Source organism: Microtus pennsylvanicus, chromosome 17, assembly GCF_037038515.1.
Source record: "Microtus pennsylvanicus isolate mMicPen1 chromosome 17, mMicPen1.hap1, whole genome shotgun sequence".
In the NCBI taxonomy this organism is placed as follows: Eukaryota; Metazoa; Chordata; class Mammalia; order Rodentia; family Cricetidae; genus Microtus; species Microtus pennsylvanicus.
The window spans coordinates 34,753,480-34,773,848 of NC_134595.1; the positions used below are offsets into that span (position 1 = coordinate 34,753,480).

Sequence of the window (20,369 nt, forward strand, 5' to 3'; positions counted from 1 at the left end):
ACAGGCAGAAAGGAACATAAAGACATCAAAGGGAGGTATCAACAGAGAAAACATCTAAGCCTGCCTATCGAAGAGCATCCCCCACTCTTTAGCCTGCTAACCATGTTTGGTTAAAGGCTGGCTCCCCATGAGTAGGTACCACAAGGACAGGCCTTAAATTTACAAGCCACTGCTGTATCCCCAGACCTCAGAACAATGCCTAAAATAAGTTAGACACTGAGAAACTGGATGGATGGACAGGTGGATGTAGTAAGAGATTAACATGTTTGTATACAGTGAGTGACACTTCATTCTTGTGGATAATCTGAGTCAGTGCAGCCAAAGCCCACTGCTCTCTGGTCACAGTCTAAAGAAGACTAAGGGAGAGGGTATCTAAGAGATATTGACGCTCAACTGAGTCTTGAGCTTCAGAACAGGTCAGCACAAAGTATCTGCTTTAAGATGGAAAGGCCTATGGTGTAAAGAGGAGCCACATGGCAAAAAGGGAGACCTCTAACATGTCTCCACTCATATATTATCATCTGGGAACTCAGACTGTGGTCAATCTGGGAAGCAAATTTCTATGGTGTCAGGGTGGATGGGACTGAGGGGGTACTCTGGGCAGCCAAAGCAGGAAGGAGTTGGACCTTATGTATAACAGCATGAAAGTCCTCTGTGAAGACATCCAGGGTCTGGGATGGCAGCATATTCGTTGGAAATGAGTACTTGCTAAGAAATAGCCAATAATACACTGGGAAAGGAAAAGATGGAGCCTTTGGCAGTACCTCCCTCTCTTGGAACAAGGACGGAACCTTAAATTGGAGGTAAGAGTAGGTGGCAGCAAAAGTGAAGGGTAAAGGACATGTAGCCAGTGTGGGGTCAGTGACTTAGAAAACTTGGTCTAGTCTGAGGTAGACAGAGGGGAGAAAAAGGATCCAAAACACATACCAGAATTCCCCAGTACAACCTGGAGGAAAGGCTGTACGGATTGTGTCTGAAGTCTAGCAGAGAGAACAGCCAACTTTTAAGGTGGGCTAAACCACTAAGTGTCCTCTAAGTTCAGGAAGCGGGTGAAAGAGGTGATCTTGGAGTTCCTGAAAGAATACTGCTCCCTCCCAGAAGGGTGCTTATTTTCAGAGCCTTGGCCAATAAGATGGCTCCAGGTCCCATTTAATGCTTTACTATGGCCAAGGACATGGAACCCAAATCTACCTGTGCAGTTCACCCCTTGGAGGTCACAGGGTCATAAAGTTCTCTGGGCTAGAGTTAAACCTGTTCAGGCCTGGAGGGATGGTTCAGTCGTTAAAGGGTAGGCTCACAACCAAAAATATGAGTTCGGTTCCCAGCACCAATGGCTGTCCCTCCAGGTACCTTAAACAAAACAAAACAAAACAACCAAACAAACCTGTCCCTATGTTTCAGAAATGGCTGGAGTAAACAGACTGGGTTTAATCTACTTTCTAGAGGACCCAACTTCAAATACAAGCAGTCTCTGGTATAGGAGGTCCTTCTGTTTGTGTGTTGCTTTCATTGGTTAATTAATAAAGAAACTGCTTGGCCTGATAGCGCAGAACTTAGATAGGCGGAGAAGACAGAACTGAATTCTGGGAGGAAGAAAGAGAGTCAGAGAGGGAGAGCCGCCATGGAGCTACCAGAGTCAGACATGCAGAATTTTCCGGTAAGCCATGACCTCGTGGTGAACACAGATTATTAGAAATGGGTTAAATCAGGATGTGAGAGTTAGCCAATAAGAGGCTAGAGATAATGGGCCAGGCAATGATTTAATTAATACAATTTCTGTGTGATTATTCCGGGAGTTAAGCTAGCCGAGCGGCTGGGACAAAGGGGCCCATGTTCCCTTCAACAAGTCTCATGGCAGGTACCCATTCCTTTAGCCACTCCTTGAATGACAGGGTTCTGAGTCTCTAATCACTTTCTGAAAGTTACCTATCTGTCTAAGCACACCTGGCAATAATGTGGAAAGAAACATCTATACATTGTTACTTGGAACTGAGACAAGGGGCTGCTCCTGTCATTCTGTAATCACATGGAGCTCTGGGTGCCATCACACTGATTTTACTGAGCACACTCAGAATTTTTAAAGTGGGCTCTGCAGTCTGCCTGGGTTCAAATTCTGGCCTCTGTACTCACTGCCTGACTACCACCATCTCTAGGTTCAGTTTTCTTACGAGGATGATAGGACTCTCGATAAAGGATAATTATAATCTGGTAATAAATGTACTCAGTAATTATTTCACTTAGGAGTGACTGCTACCATTACGCTTTACCTCTCTGGGCCAAGGAATGAGCAGTGTGAGCACACAGACATGGAATGTCAGAAGACGTGACGGCAGAGAGCACTGTGTTTGCTGCTTGCTGGGCACTACTCTTAAATGCTTTTATTTCGTATGTTGAAATAGCAGGTTTTATTCACAATTCTGAATCTCTGACTTCTGTAAAATTCGTCTCTGTACTCCTTGGCCCCTCAGCTGGAGCAGGACAACAATTAAATCATTCACTATTGTGCTTTACTTCCTCATCCTGTATTTATTTACTTGATTGTTTTTCATTTTTCTAGACAGAGTTTCTCTGTGCATCTTTGGAGCCTGTCCTGGAACTCACTCTGTAATCAGGCTAGCTCGAACTCAGAGATCCTCCTTCCTGCCTTTGCCTTCTGAGTGCTGGGATTAAAGGCGTGTACCACCGCCTCGATAATCTCGTATTTATAAAGTTAGATACTCAAGTTGTCTGCATTTAGTTTCACCCTGTTCTATATGGGCTTCTCAAGATCTTCAGCAAGCTTAGCATCCAATTACCAGTCAGCATCTACATTCTTGATGAGTATATCCAGTCCCCCTTTAGCTGGATGGGAGAGCCCTCAGAGATCTGCTACAGAACTCACCCTGCGTGGATAGGCACTTGTCTCCTGGAGGACATCCGTTAGTAAGTACCCACCATGCCCTCAAGCTCTCAGGAAGGAGTCACTTAACATCAACTTGCTTGCTGCACACACTGTGGCAGTGCTGCGGACTTGTGGACCTGCCTCTTACCTCACTTTAATAAGCAGACAAACCCTTAGCATGTCTGACCTGGGGGCTTTTAGGATTAGCAGATAAACTCCCTCTTAGTGAGCCATGAATGAGGCAAACAGGTTCTCTCTCTTTTCTCGCTCTTTTTTTTTAATGAAAAAATTTTAGAGATTTTATTTATTTTTTATGTATACAGTATTCTGCCTACATGTCAGAAGAGGGCCCCAGATCTCATTACAGATGGTTGTGAGCCACCATGTGGTTGCTGGGAGTTGAACTCAGGACCTCTGGAAGAGCAGCCAGTGCTCTTTACCACAAAGCCATCTCTCCAGCCCTAAGTTCCGTTTCAATGATTACAAATCATCTCTGGAAACATTCTCTAGATCCACCACAACTGTAATATTGAGCTCTAAGCTCTACTGAGTTTTCTAGGTGGAATTTGTTCTTTTATTCCGGAAATTTGCAAATACCTGTCAGTTTTCAAATCTCTCTCTCCATCTCTTTCCACCTCTCAATACAAACCCCCAGAGTCACTAGCAAGTATTTGGCCACCTGGTTTGCTAGCTCAGTACTCATTCAAGCTCTGGATCCTGGACACTCGCAGAGAGGGTGGTTTTAGTGTTCTACAAGCTGCATATGTCTGAAAACTGTGCAAGAGTATGTTTTCTCAAAGGACAGCATGCAGAAAGCCCCCCCTGCAGATGGATACCTGCAATAGGAAAGGAGAAGCCCTGCTCACAGGCACCTTTGCTGGGAAACTGCTGGGCTGTCCCTGAGGGTGGTCCTCCTGCTCTGACCAGAGTTTCTGTCAGGGAATAAGGTAGCTTGGATCTATCTGGTATTTAGCTAGTATGAGATTATATGGTAGGTCTCTCTCTCTCTTCCTTGCCTATGGGCCATGCTCTGTACATTACTGGGAGCCTCTCATGAGCTCCCCCTTTCTGTGTCACCAGGAACACTGGGATCTAGCACCAGACTGGCTCAGAGCTGTCTTCTCAAGCTCACCCTCTGAATCCAAAGTGGGCTTTGAAATTTCTTTTATTCAAGAAGAGACTACCTGTCTGGCTCTGCCAAATCCTTCCCTTTCTTGCTACCATAACCCGATGGACTGTGGTACCCACAGTAGCTCCATCACCACCATCTTCTTGAGGAGAGCTAAATAGAAGAAGCAAACCTGAGATGAAAGTATCAGCAAGGCCACACAAGACCATCAGATATCACATTTCCGGCATGTAGCCAGCACATACCTCTCACCTTAGAGCCAGTTTGGCTATCTGTGTCAGGAGCATGTCATCCTCCACGTGGTCAGGGGGCTGGCTGCATTCTCCCATACCACTGCTGCTCAATCCTCTTCCCTCACCCTCCTGCGCCCAGAGTGCTGCCACTATCGGGATCCTGGCTGTCTTTCCACACAGGGTACTCTCCTTGACACGGGTGTTACTACACCTCCCTTCATGCCGGGCTGTTGTTCCTGAATGGGGCACTCCCTTCCATCGATGCATTATAATTATGAGTCCTATCCCACCACTGCGGTGATACCTAAGACATCATAGTGACCACTCTATGTTATGATCTCAAATTCATTGCATTTTGCTTTGTATATGACAGTTACATATATGTATGTGAAGTCTTAAGTAAAGTTTCTGTAGAAGTTGCACTGATCCTGGGAGATAAATCCCTGGTACCACTCACACTGTGATATTATTTTCAGGCAGGGTGAAACCCTACTGGCCAGTCCCCATGCCTTCATCCTGTCCTATTGTATTCACCACCCTCACATACGCACTTTACCCAGAGTACAAGTCCTTACCTCAGGGGTTCTTTATTAAAAAGCTGAGCTCTTACTAGGAAAGCGAGCTTTTCTCAATGTGTAAGTGTTCATGGCTTCTGAGCGTGAGTGAGCTACATGGAAGTATACTAACCACTAATTCAACAATTTATAAGGTCATTTAAGGGAATGCAACACATCAAGATTTATTCTCACTGGGAAAAAGAAAATACAAGATTGCTGTTTCATTTACACACCATAAACAGAAGCCTGCAGCTAAAGAAACTGGTGTGGTCACACATGTGCATTTAGTGTACACAATCCGCAGGGAGGTAAGTGAATCAGATGGGGAGAGGGGACAGCGGAGATGACCCTGTTCCTTTGCTGTGACCAGTTAGCTCTGGTGTGAGGAGGTAAACCCTGCCTTGGTTCTGTCAACAATAGTGGGGTTCTCCATACTGAATGTGATTTTAGTATTTGATAACATATATTCCAAAGAACATGGCCTCTGAACAGAGGCAAAGTACATCACCCACCTAGTGCTAACCAAAGGAAGTGCTGCAAAACGTCCCATCACTAGGGAGAGCCTGGTTGCTGGGTAGTCTGTATAATTATCTATATCATATTTATTGGATAATTTAACAAGCAAGTGCACTTTTGACCTTACAGGACTTTCACCTTTCTGATAAGATTTGAGAATTTAATTTTTCCACATTTTAAGTATTGTGTGTGTGTGGTTTTACTCCAAATACCAGAAACAGACCAATTCATATAAAATACATCTCTACTCCCACTAGAGGGCAGTCATGTATACAACAGGGAAACTGCAAACCCGCTCACTTGCAAGTGTATTTAGAATTCGAGTCTTTAAATGTTACCTTGAATGTAGCAAATGCATCTGAAGCTATGTCAAATGTTGACATTTCAACATATCTGAAGAAATCATAAAACTGTTCCGACCATAAAATGATTTTTGCAAGTGGTTCATGTCTGATGCATTCTCTTAACATTATTCCACAATTGAGAGCTATTTCTGGAGATTCATACCTGTAAAAACAAAACATAACAAATAAAAGCCATATATGATTGCTCTTTCAAAAAGAGCAGAAGTGAGCACTTCAAACTTTCTCAACACAAGTTTCAGACACTCCTAACTAAGTGACCACAGGAGATTACAGAAAGGATTTCTCTCAAGAGTATACAGCAGGGTCTCTTGATCTGGAACTTAGAGCAGTGCAGAGATGGACAGCTGCCTTCAATAAAAAAAAAAAAGTGCTATGGTAGAGACCACAAGAGTAGAAGTTCTGAGTTTGAAAACATCTACAAGTACCAGGATAACGCTGTCTGTGAGCTTAGCTTTTACCTACTGTGCTCACAACAACCAGAGGAACCCAAAAACTGAATAGAAGGGTAATACAGAATACTCTTCCCAAACTCAGGAGTTCAGCATAAACATAGTATAAATACAGGTCCATCAAATATACAGCATGTATATACTTCATTGTTTCAACATTCATATCAGTACTTCCAGACTTTTGGAAACATGCAAATCCCATAAAACTGCAAGCCTCATTCTACGGATTTTACAGAGCCATCTCCAACACAGAGAACTGGAGACCCGGAGGACACAGAGGAGGACACAGAGGAGCCTCCTCAACAACTCTCCAAATCCTTTTCCTGTATTTTCAGCTCTGTCTCAGCATTTCTTCCCTTATGATCAAAAAGAAAACCTCACAGTGAGCAGGGCCTTCCCTTCTCAAAGCACACTGCCTCACAGGCTGACACCTGTTCAGAAAGGGTGCTCTCATCCCTCCATGTATACACATTGGTTCTATTTCTTTCCCACCGACAAGCTCCCATAGGTTTTTCTGCTTGTTTATTTTTTGGTAGTCAAACATTTCCCAATACTCTAGTGAAATAATTATTTGCCAGCAGAGACTTCCCCTTGGCTACAACAGGACTAACCAAGATCCACCTGTGCAATGTTCTGATGGGGCTGATCTTTGCTCACCTATCTTGTCTTTCTCTTTTTGGGTCTGGTGATCAAACCAGCCTTGTGAATGCTGGGTAATACCCCACCCAGCACCATCCCTCTCTTTTAAAAAAGGGAAGAAAAAAACCTCCTCCCAGTTCTCCTTTTTATCTTGCTGGTGGTTCCCCTTTCTTTCCACTGAGGTCTTCACCTGTTAAGGAAAGCCCACAATCTCATGGCCCCCACCACCATGACTGTGTTTCCTTCCCTCCATCCACTCCCTGAACTGTGGTTGGGTATTTTCTAATGTCTGACAGTCTCAAGTAAAGATTTACATGAAATCTCATCCCTATACTAAAAAAAAAAAAAAAAAAATCAAGACCCAACTGCCCTGCCCCCTCAGCCCTACATTTTGGCAGTGCTGCTTTTTCTCCGACACCTTGTCTAACAGACTTTCCACGATGGTTAATATTTTGTACACATGCTGTCCGTTGTTGGCTACTGAACATCTGAAATGCGGCTAACGCAAATGAGATGGAATAGCCATAATTTAAAATTAACTACTCTATTAGACAATGAAGTTTAGAAACTTCCCTTCTTCCTATCCTACTCCAAATCTTTAACTTTCAAGAACTCCCATGTTTGGAATCATCTAGGAATTTTCAAACTTCTTTTGAAGTCTCTTAGTTTATTTCCTTCCATCTATTCTCCCACTGCTGCCTTAACTCATGGATGTTCTAACCGGCACATTTGCTCAAGCTCTGCCTTAAACCATCTACCAATCGAACAAGTTCACCACCAGCATTTCTAGCAGCTCAAAACTATAGCCAAACAGACTTCTGAGCTCACTGCTGAGCCTGCCCCCTATTGTATCTACTGCTCTGGGTCAAGCCGTCTCCTTGCCTGGCATAAAATGTTGCTGACCACATGGTATTCATCCTGCCTTGGACCTTTACACCAGTGGTGTGCCATCAGGACCCATCAGGACACCTTCTTCTTTCTGTCTATGTGAATTCTAAGTTCTCTGTAACGCCAACTGTAATATCCTTTCCTTTTACCAACCCTTGTGGACTCACTTATTCTCTGAAATCCTGCAGTATTAACTTGTTGCCTAGTGGCGCTACCCTTCCCTTTTAATTGTACATATGCTCACTGGATCAACAAGAGCAGGACTGCATTCCTCTGCCTCATTTAGGGCATGGCACTCAGCATGCTGACTGGCTCTTGTTGATTAAAATTTCTGTTCACAAGATAGCTGATCACATCATTAATCTTGCTTATCTCTAATAAACGGAAGACTAGCAGGACAAGTGTAAGGAGTCTGGTACAAGTTTGGCAGGTTTTGATGGGAGTTTGTCAAGCCTGTCTCAATGATTAAACCATAAGCCAGTGAGCACAAGGCAAACAGTCATGAGGTATAACCTGTTAACACTAAACTGGAGATCACATTTGATTTTAAATAGCCAATAAAATACTACTGTTTCCAAATCCAGGCCGATGCCAGTACTTCCCATATGACAACAGATATCTTAAAACGTGGCTTACAGTGCTTCTTAAAGAATGCTACCTTTCAGGTCAGACAGGATCATATAAAATGAGTAAGGTAGCAGAAGGCAAAAAAGCCATCACAGGACAAACTGGGCTCTGCCAAAAGAACAAAGGAGTCAACCAAAGGAGCACACAGTGGCCTAAGATGGGATAATGTAAATTTTTAAAAAGTAATGTTTACAATGGACTAAAACATGTTTGTGAGGGTTAATATACTGACAGTCAACCTGACAGGATAAGAATCAGCACACCTGTGAGGAACCGTCTAGACCGGTTAGACTCTGGGCATGCTTATGAAGGAGGATCCTGACTATGTGAAATGGGAAGATTGCCCTAACTGTGGTCAGCACCACTCCATGAGCTACGCCTACAGTCTTGGACTACAGCATTCGTCACTTTTTGCTTCCTGACTGCGGTGCAATGTGACCAGCTGCTTCAAGCTCTTTCCAGTATGGCTCTCCACTATACTTTCCAACTGTGATTACAAGTCAAACCCTTCCTTCCTTACATTGTTTGCCAGGATTATTTTAGTATAGCAATTAGAAAAGTAACTGATATAGCATCTAGTATCTATTTTGAGTTAATGGCAAGGCTTAACAACAATATATCCAATGCTTATCCAAGTTAGTGGCTGGAGCACCATCAAATTAAAATAATGGCACTGGCTTTCCCCATATAGATTATAGATAGCGAAGTCATCACTGTGGAGTAGTTTTGCTTTATGGAAGAAAAACATTTAATTAGAAGAAGCACTACAAGAATCTACAGTGAACTCTCATTCATGCATGCATGCATGTATGTATGTATGTACATACTGATTAATTGATTGATTGATTGACTGATTGGAGGCAGGGACTTGCTATGTAGTTCAAACTAGCACCTAACTCATGGAGATCTATGATTAAAGGCCTGTGACACCACACCTGGGCTAGGAAACTGATATTTTAAATCAGGGTAATATCCTTGGTAAGTATAAAAATCATTAGGTGAAAGTTTGCTAGCAAACTAAAAATGAACAGACAAGACCTGTATCCCATGATCACTCTCATTTCAGTGGGGCAATGGGTGCCAACAACATGCAACAGGCAGTGCGTGGCATCACCCCTCAAGAACTCACGCTTTGCTCAAAGTGAATATGAATCTTAACCACCAGCTCCAAGGGATGAGAGTGATGAGACATTCTGAATAAAACCATAGGAATGTACATTTAAAATACATGACTAAAATAGTAATTTTTCAGAGACAGTCTCACTATGGAGCTCAGGCTGGCCTACTAAATTTTCTATGCAGCACAATGACAAAATGACAGGGACCTTGGGGGAAGCCTTTGCTTCCAAGTGATGGAATAGACGTGCCATCACATTCTACTAAAATAACTAAGTAGTTTTCTACAGAACAAATGACCCAGCTGCTTAATAAATGGCATATATTTTTAGAAAATGAGGGATTAACTATCATAGGTTAGTAGAAAGCTCAGTTTTCTCTAAAATTCAGTTTGTAACTCTTGTTTAAAAATTCAGCTGGGCAGTAGTGGTGCACACCTTTAATCCCAGCATTCAGGAGGCAAAGGCTGGCGGATCTATGTGAGTTCCAGGACAGGCTCCATAGCTACTGAGAAACTCTGTCTCGAAAAATCAAACCAAACAAACAAGGAACTCAAACAAGGTTAAAACCAAGGAATATAAAAGTTGGGCACTGGATTGCTCCAGCAGATGGACATGAGTGGACAATCCAGTCAGATTGCGTGTAAGGGGAAGAATAAGGACCACAGCAAGCAGGAACGGCAAAAGGACAATGACTCCGATGAGGGGTTTGGGTAGGGAAGTAATGTGGGAGTGAGTCTCAAGCCAAGCTCCAGTCTCGGGCTTTCCCTTTTTGCCTTGTGGCTGAGGACTCTGCTCTAACCAGCTCAGATGAGAACATTAAACTTTAGATCAAACAATTTTATTTTAGCCCAGAGTGACAGCTCATGCTTTTAATCTCAGCATTCAGAAAGCAGAGGTACGTGGATCTATGAGCTCCAGGCCAGCAAGGGTTACATAATGAGACACTAGTTTTTTTATTTTATACACCACCTAAAAATATTTATATCAAATTATGAAATAATAGGAAGCGTTAACTATTTTATAGATTTTAACAAACCTCTGGCTTCTGTGGCAAGGGAAATTCTGGCTTCAATAACACAGTTCTAAAAACACCCAAATTTCACACTACTCAGCACGTTTCCACAGGGACAGTGGACTGATACAACAAAAGTTCTGTACAGCAACACATGAAGAAGCAACATGGATGAGTAGAAACAGAAAGGGGGAAGCTGGATGCTGGCATGTCACATGTCATTGCTTTGTCTAAGCAAGTCTGAACTTGGGGGAAGTGTTAAGCCAGAGATACAAATCCACATGAGGTAAGCTATAAAGCCAGGGGGAGCGGAGCAAGCTGACTCACGCCAGTAGTCATGCCAGTAACACGCTTGCCCACTAGTTTAGCAGGACACTGCCAATGCGGGGAAGATCATGAGAGCTGGCAAGCCTGCTAGTCAGGTAAGTTCAGTGCTGAGAAAGATCTTTTCACTTTTGTTAAATTTAGATCTTCGGGTTTTTTGTTTGTGTTTTGTTTCTGAAGTGGACAACTACCCAAATCATGAAAGCCTGCCTAGTCCAGGAGTAACTCCTGGAAGATGCAGCGATGGCCCTACAGCACATGCTCTGCTGAGCAAGGGTGAGGAGCACACATGCCCCCCTATATTGTTTCACTGTTGTGGGGTGCGCAGGTCGGGTGCAGAGGAGGCATCTTTGGATTCACAACTTGGCTGCGGTTTCAGTGATCTTCAACCATTTCAATCTTACAGATAGGAACAAGGCTATATTTCTTGCTTAAGGGCTCACAATTCACCCAATTTTAAGCTTACATCTATAGGGCGTGTTTGTGTTAGTTTAGCTTACAGGTCAAAACTTTAAAAGGGCAGTATGTTCAAGTGCTATAGAAAAGTAAGCTAAAACTATAGAGAGAAATCTTCCCATATTTACCAGCCTGGTTATCTTTGCCCACCCGAACAATTTCTCCTCTATATTTTCAACTAAGAATATAAACTTTATTGTATTGTACATACCCTTTCAATAACATGAACAAAATATTCTGTTGGGTGCAGATGTATTCAACAGTAGGAGTTCTTGTACCAATTTGTCTTCTGAGAATATTGTTGAAAATTTGAGCCACGTCTTTTTTGCCCTATTAGGAATACAATCATTAAAATATTTACCTGTCTAAATATTAAAATGTCCATCCAGTCTTCAATATAAAGTCAACGAGCCATTGTGTATTAGTTATGATTGAGTATCTGACTTTACAACATTTGTAGACATTAAAATTTTTATCTAGTTATAATCCCAAATTTTTGTTTTAATAGTGTACAATTTTTAAATACAATTTATCAACAAAGTGAAATCTCATTACAATGCACAAGTAATTTTGACCACCACTAATGCTCAGAAGCACACTGACTCAGCATGGAAAGCAGATGTTGATAGCACACTTACAACCTATAGGGCTATGAACCTTACTCAAGTGGATACTTCTGTTATAAATAACACATAGAGTGTACACTTTTTTCTGCAGAAATGGAAAGGAAAAAGACTGCACTCTCAGTGTAATGGCTTCACAGAATCCTGTAAAAAGCTGAGCTTTAATAGTAAGCAGATAAACTCCTCATTAAACTCAGTCGCTCAGAAAAACTTAAAATATATTAATAATGGAAGCACTAAGTGTCACGAAACAGTATTCAGAGATGAGAACTTTACACCACCACTGCACAAAACAAAACAGATCATCTACTGAACCTTAACCACCAGAAAACTGCCTAGGAAATTAATGTTGGCCCCTAAGAGATGCTTCAGAACAGCCACTGTCAGAAGGCTGAGAAAGCCCAGAGGGCACTGAAGCCCATGGGCAGGTAGATCTTCCTGGGGCCTGTGTTGGCTCAGGTGCAGTAATAGTAATTTCTCCAAATCAGTCCCAAGGCACACACTTAAAAAAAAAAAGAAAAAAAGAAAAAACAAAACCAAACCAAAAAACCCTGATGCCTCTGAAGTCTCAGATGAGTATTAAATTCAGTGTTCAGTTTAGGGAACAAAATGGGTAGAGACAAAGGAGAAGGATCAGATATTCCAAATGTAACACTCAAGTTAGAGAGAAGATAAATTGTTAGAATTTGACTTATACATGGAAACAGCTTAGTTCTACCTTCTCTATAATAGGACAAAAATGTTTATTTTTCTTTATTTTAAGGATTACTGAAGTAGCCACCCTTCCCTTCTTCAAATTATATCATATCATACCCCTCCCCGCCAAAACAGACATCTACTCACTTGGGCTGATAAACACAGACTTAAAGCATACTCAAGAAGCCAAAGAGGCTGCTTGTGACCATGAAGAGTTCTTTGTACATGTTTTCCAGGCTGGAATCAAGGGCCATTTTCTTCACGAACTCACTAAACAACTAACATGCCATGATCCAATTGTATAAGCTGAGGTAACAAAATGGGGTGTGTGTGTGGGGGGGGGTGTAAGCAGGCCCCTGGAGAAAAAGCAAGCTGTGCTGTCTGCAGCTAGACCAAGAATGAATGGCTTGGTGGTTGTGCTGCTTCAGCTGAGACGTCAACGAGTACAGACCCAATATTACCAGAGACAAATTTTATAGAAGTCAGAAATGCAGAATTGTCAATAAAATCTGCTATTTCAACATTATACTAAATAAAAAATTTAAAAGCAGTGCTGAGCAAGCACAAAACACAATACATAATCTCTGCTCTCACAGACATTTTTTAGGCTCTTCTAACATTCTATGACTTTCTTTGGACTGCTCATTCCTTGAACCAGAGAGAAGCTGTTTATGAAATACAACCTAAATCAAAGGGCATCACAAACACCCAAGAAACTTTACATACACTGTAGTGAAATGTGTGTGCAAAGGTCAGAAGTCCTTGGGTCAGCAGGGATCTTAAAATGTCTCAAAGAATAGAGTGTATGGAAGAGGACCACAAAACATGTTTTTGAAAATTGAGAAACGGATTTCTTACCTCAAAGTCAATGAGCTGTAAATCAGCCACTAGAGTGCTGAGGAGTCCACTATTGTATAGCTCTTGGGCCAGCTGAGCGACTGCTTCTGTCTGAGGTTCTTTTTCATTTGTGCCATACAGAATCTCTTTCATGGCAACCAAATTTTTGGAAACTTCTTCTGTAGCCTGATTTTGGGAGGAAGATGCAGAAGAAAAAAACCAATTCATTTCAACAAAAACATACAATCATATCTGTGTAAGCTAAAAATCCATTTTCTACATTATCTACCCTCAGATCTATATGTAAGTTCCATCTCTGTCCTCAGTAGCTGGATACTACACGTGTGTACATGAAAGAAAGCAGCATGCACTCCCCACAGGAAGGAAGATGTGTACTGAGTGGAAAATGGAAAGCCAATGAATGTATAGTAGAAATAGGAATGACAAGGTTCAGTTCCTCCTCACGTTCAGAAAAGCACTACGGAAGAGGCATGTGAGCTGGTGGGGGATGGAGTGTGTGTGACTAACAAACAAGTATCAGGGAACATGAGCAGTACAAGGCAGAGATGAGGGAGAAGGAAAAGTACAGGGTCTAGATAATAGTTTGGTTCTGAAGTATCCCCTGAAAGACTCATGGGTAGAAAGCTTGGTTATAGTTGGTGGGCTCTTGGAAGTAATAGGATCACAAGGGCTCTAATTCCATAAGTAGATCAACCCACTGATGGATTAATAATTCGATAGTGTTACTGAGAAACTAAGGTCTAGTTGGGGAAGACGATTATTGGGAATGTGCCTTATCCCTAGACCTCTCTTCTCTTACTGTTTATGATTCCTGGCTGCCACACAGTAGACTGCTTTCCATCAGGGTCATGTTTCTGGCTTGCCTCAAGTCTAAAAGCAACAGACCTCTGAAACTGTAAACCTGGACTGCTAAGTTTCTTGTCAACCTTAACAAGCTAGAGTCATCTGGGAAGAAGGAATCATAATTGAGAAAACGTTGCCATTAAACGGGCCCATGGGGACATTTTCTTGATTAATGACTGATGTAGGAGGGCCCATCCACTGTGGGTAGTGCCACCTCTGGGCACATACCTTTGTGTAGCACAAGACAGTAAACTGAGCAAACCATGAGAGCAAGCCAGGAAGCCGCATTATCCCATGGCCTCTGCTTAAGTTTTTGCTCTGATTTCCCTTCATGACAGACTGTAAACTGCAAGATAAAATAAAGTCTTTCCTCTCTAAGTCATAGGGCATCAAGCAGAACCCCCAAGATGGTTTACCTCAGTAGTTATGCATTCTGATTTCATCTTACTCAACAAATGTTAACATTAAGCTCAGTGAGAGAAATTAGAAATCTAAGTAACCAAAAGAACCAACACTGATAATAGGATGCAAAAAAAAAAAAATCACTACAACTATATGCCACACATTCAAGAAAAACCAAGGTTATTAAATAGAGAAACTGAATACATAAAAGATCTAGAAGCAGAAACTATACTATCTGAGGTTAAAATTACAGTGGATATTAACAGCAGATAAGATATTGCAGAAGAAAACGTTACAAAGATGAGCAGTAATAACTATCCAAAACTGAATCACGGGAGTGGAATAGAGGGGAATACCAAATTTGTGAACGTGAGGGTAACTTTAAGTAATGTTCAGTCCCCAGGACAGGGCAAAGGGCAGACAGAATATTTGAAAATGTGATGAATGAAAACAATTCTGAATTTGCCAGGTGCACACCTTTAATCTTAGAACTTGGGAGGTAGAGCCAGGTAGATGTCTGTAAGTTCAAGACCAGTCATCTCTACACAGTTCCAGGATAATGATGACTATATAGAGGGACCCTTTTTCAAAACAAACAACAAAACCCTAAACAAAGAAAAAATGCAAATCTGTCAAAATAAGTACTGATTAAAGAGTAAACAAATCTCAAATGTAAGAACAGGGATAAGGTGGCTGGAGAGACAGCTCAGTAGTTAGGAGCACTGGTTACTCTTCCAGAGGACCAGGTTTGAGTTCCAGCCCCTCATGTGCACTCCCAACAGTCTGGTAACTCCAGTTCTAGGGGACATGATGCCCTCCTCTGGCCTCCTAGGCACCAGGCATGCATGTGGTGCACAGACGTACATGCAGGCAAAACACCCATACACATTTAAAAAAGTAAAAAGAAATAAGGCTGTATCAAGATTAAGGGCTGAAGAGATGGCTGTGGTTAAGAACATCTGTTGTGCAATAATGAGGACTAGAGTTTAGGTCCTACAACCCACATTAAGCCTCTAACTCCAACTCAGAGGGCTCCACCACCCTTTTCAGGTCTCTGCATGTACAAATGTGCACATGGTTGTGGGATATTTCCATTGTGTGAAGATGTATTTGCTGTAATTGGCATAATACAAAGCTGAATAGCTAATAACTAGGCAGGAGGTATAGGTGGGATTTCTGGAGAAAGAAAAAGGAGATAAATGCAAGATGCCAGGAGAAAAGGAAAAAGCAGTATGGGCAGTATATTAGTAGAATGGATTAATTTAAGTTATAAGAGCTAGTTAAAATCAAGCCTAAGAAAAGCCCAAGCTTTCATCATCAATAATATGCCTCCCTGTTGTTATTTGTGAGCTGATGGCTCAAAGAAAAATCTGTCTACACACATGTATTGAAACACAGATAGAGACCCAGAGGAGGGGTGCACACAGATTCTGAATAATGCAACGTTTGCATCTGGTGATTAAGAGAAAATCTTAAAAAGTAGCTGTTAGGGGGTGAAGGGAGTGGTGAGGGGGAAGGACCATAGACAAGAAAACCAAAGAATGACAACAGCTTGACAAAATATGTAAGCCAAAAGATAGTGGAGAATTGCTTGGATTATTGAGAAAAACATACAATCCAATAAGTTACCATCCTAGAATTTTATATCCCAATGAAAATATTTCAAAATAAAGATAATTCTATATAATATGTGCTAAGATGGCCAAAGCTATCTAAAGAGACCCTGTTTCAAAATAAAACAACAACAAAAAAACAGAACAAGAAAAATGAGTTTTTGAGATGCATCAAAGCTAAAAGATAGAAAAGAGAAGAAAAAGAGAAAATGTTTTCCTTCCCTATTACTTTAAAGAAATTTGGTTGTTTAAAACAGAAAGTATATTCTAAGGTTACTGAATAGAACAAAGAAATGCATGACAGCAGTAGTTCAAAAAAGGTAACGGAAATAGTGTTGCAAGGTGTAACCAATGCAGCATCGTATTTTCCAAAGACAGACTATTAGAGGTTAACATATGTCTTAAAGCAAATTTTTTTTCTTTTTACTGAGCTCTATATTTTTCTCTGCTTCCCTCCCTACCTCTCCCATCTCCTTCAACCCTCTCCCAAGGGTTGATACATGATCCCAATTTACTCAGGAGATCTTGTCTTTTTCTACTTCCCATGTAGATTAGATCCATGTATGTCTCTCTTAGGGTCCTCATTGTTGTCTAGGTTCTCTGGGATTGTGATTTGTAGGCTGGTTTTCTTTGCTTTATTTTTAAAGACCACTTATGAGTGAGTACATGTGATAATTGTCTTTCTGTGTCTGGGTTACTTCACTCAAAATGATGTTTTCTATTTTCTAGCTCCATCCATTTGCCTGGAAATTCAAGATGTTATTTTTCTCTGCTGTGTAGTACTCCATTGTGTAAATGTACCACATTTTCCTTATTCATTCTTTGGTGGAGGGGCATTTAGGTTGTTTCCAGGTTCTGTCTATGACAAACAATGCTGCTATGAACATAGTTGAGCACGTGTCCTTGTGGCACAGTTGAACATCCTTTGGATATATACCCAAACATGGTATTTCTGGGTCTTGAGAAAGGTTGCTTCCTAATTTTCTGAGAAATTACCACACTGACATCCAAAGGGGCTGTACCAGCTTGCATTCCCACCAGCAATGCAGGAGTGTTCCCTTTTCCCCACAACCTCTCCAGCATAAGTTGTCCATCATAAGTGTTTTTGATCTTGGCCATTCTTACAGGTGTAAGATGGAATCTCAGAGTTGTTTTAGTTTGCATTTCTCTGATGACTAAGGATGTTGAACATTTTCTTAAGTGTCTATCAGCCATTTTAGATTCCTCTGTTGAGAGTTCTGTTTAGGTCTGTACTCTTTTTATTTTTTTTTGGATTATTTGTTCTTTTGATGACCATTTTTCTTGAGTTCTTTATATAGTTTAGAGATCAGACCTCTGTCTGATGTGAGGTTAGTTAGTGAAGATTTTTTTCCACTGTCTTGTTGACCGTGTCCTTTGCTTTACAGAAGTAAAGCAAATATTTAAAGAAAAATTTTACACAGAAAAAGGTGGTAGCAAATGCTTATGATCCACCATTTGGGAATCCAAACGGGAGAATTGAGGTTGAGTTCAAGACCAGCATGAGCTACACAGTGAATTCAGGGCCAGCTTATATTATTACATTGTGTGAAGCTGTCTCAGAAAAACAAACAAGCAAGCAAACAAAAACCAAACCCATCAAAATATAGAAGGTTTGGTATAGATCAACAAAGACACCTTGAATGGGAATGAATAGTAAACCTAAAAGCTGTAAAAATCTACCTTAAGTAAGAAATAAACCTTAGAGGTCAAGTTAACTCAGATTTATAGGACACCAGCCTGTGACCAATCATGGAAGCCTCTTACCAAATGATCACAAGATCACTTTGCATATTTCCTGCCTCCAGTCCTGCTGTATTAGCAGCTCTCAGAATCAGACAAACGTAGCTTCACTATATTGTCTGATGTCCCATGCAGTAACTTCTCTTCCACCCAAATGTCTATTTGCAGGCAGTATGCCCATCTTTCTTTAAATTATCATCTCCAGAAAACCCCTTCTCAACTTTGTGAATTACTCTTCTAAGAAAGGGAGGGCAACAAATGTCCCAACCCTGCCCCAGATGGAATGATACAGAAGATTCTGCACATGGCACAATATTGCTTCCCTGACAGAAGCCGACACAGCTTAAGGGCATCTTTAAGAATCTGGGCAATCATAAAATGCAGAGAGAAAGAATTTAGGATGGAGTGAATCTCTTCACCTTTCATGGGCCAACTGGAGGGCATGAGACTGCACTGTAAGGTTTTCACTCTCCCTACATCACCATTCAATTGTATTATCGCCAGCAAAACACCCGGCAGCACAGACATCTTTGTGTTTCTGAAGATCCCCAGTAAATTGCCTATTACATTATTTTTACAGTTGAATCATCCGTCTAGTTATACCCCTGTGGCCTGCCTAAATTGCTAACTAAAACACCTGGGCCTATCATCATATCTTTGAACCACCCCTCTTTTCAGTAATGATCTAATAATTTTGGGGTGTAGCTACTCAACACTACTTGCAAATCATATTTGTAAAGATTTTTGTTGAATATCTTGATAAGCATTATTTCATACTTTCTGACTATAAGAAAAATAAAATGAAGTCAATTTAGTAAAATCTTTTCACTAAACCATTTTGACCAGGTGCAGTAGTACATGCCTTTAATCCTGGCAGAGAGAGGCCAGTTTAGTTTACACAGCAAGCTTCGGCCAGCCAGGGTTATATGGTGAGACTCTGACTTAAAAAACAGTAATCAAACCTGTTTGACTTTAATTTGCCCTTCATCAATCCCACTCTGAAACCTTAAGAATCTTTGTTCAGCAGAGCTTACCTTTCTTGGTCCAGTATCTACCTTATTATCTACAGTACTTAGACTTCTGAGTAGTTCAGCATCTCATATGCAATTAGGAGCACCAAATGTAATTTTTCTGGACCAAGAGGAAATCATTTAACAGTAGGATTGATTCTATTATAATCTGCTCACATGCACTGCCTTTTCAGTTCCATCTCATTAACCTTTACTCCAAGTGATTCTCACTGAGAAGAAAAAACATCTGACACTAAGGTTTTTGAGTGTGTTATCTGGTGCTTTTATGCCTATGATCCTAAAGGGCGTGTGCCCTTTGGCCTCCTTTGTTTTCTGGTCAGACTCAAGTTTTAACACTCTTAGAAACTCTTAGTTTATCCATTTTGAAATCATTACGATTTTAAAATTTGAGGTGAGGTCAAATCCAATACTTTCTTCTGCCAGCAACAGGTTGCTAAGAAAGGAATAATTCTTTAAGGGCAAGGGTTTCATTTTGAGGTGTGAAATGCTCTAAATTGACTGTAGTTATGTCACATTTATCCATGAATAAACTGAAAGGACATGAAATTACACACCTTAAAAGGACAAACTGCACAGTATGTAAATTCTATTCCAATAAAGCTGTCTTTACACAGGAGAGGCAGGAATAAAATGGAAAGTTTCTGAGTCGAAAGCCCCTTCCTTTTCAGAAGATGCACTTCCTGCTATATTATGGGTGGGGAGACAATGGCAATGGAATTACACTCACCTGCCTCTCACTGCTTTTGGATTTTGATGTCCTCCTGACCTTTCGAGAATCCCAGGTTTTATCTCTTTTTCTTTTCATATAGCCAATTCCCAACTCCCCCAATGTTCAGTTTTTACACATAGTCAAGACTGCCCTTAATAGAACCAAGTAAGCTCTTCCTGAACACCACAAACTCCTCCTAGCTACACTTCACCCATAACTAAATCTCTCAAATATTTGCCCATGTTTGCCACAATCCACATCTCTTTCCTTATTCACTGCTCATCCCAATCCCACATGGCTCTTACACCTAATACTTTATTGCTTTTGGCTAACCCAACAGTGACTTACATGCCTCTAAAAGCAATTACCCATCTTCATTATGCCTGGGCACCTGCAGCATTTGTATTTGTTGCTCACTGCACTCTTCCCTATCCTAATTTTCTTTCACCTTTCCTACCTCTCTACTTGCTTCTTGGTCTCCTTTTCAGTTTGTCCTCCTTAACTAAAGCTTTAAATATCAAGCATTCCACAGGCCATGTACGAGGCCTTCCTTCCTTTTGTCATTTTGACATAAAACGTCTCTATTTAGATGTCTTATGATATAGTACCTACCTCAAAGCCAATATATCTAAAACAGAA

General features: G+C 41.1%; 1 protein-coding gene across 1 annotated transcript in view; it reads right to left on the reverse strand.

The window, feature by feature from the left end:
* The window catches only part of Cab39 (calcium binding protein 39), a 79,049-nt gene that overhangs the window by 9,826 nt on the left and 48,854 nt on the right, over nt 1-20,369 (reverse strand). The window contains exons 3-5 of the mRNA XM_075952199.1: nt 13,372-13,536; nt 11,406-11,524; nt 5,655-5,823 (exon numbers count right to left, since the gene is read on the reverse strand). Coding sequence (XP_075808314.1) covers nt 5,655-5,823; nt 11,406-11,524; nt 13,372-13,536 — 453 coding nt within the window. The remainder of the gene's footprint in view (nt 1-5,654; nt 5,824-11,405; nt 11,525-13,371; nt 13,537-20,369) is intronic.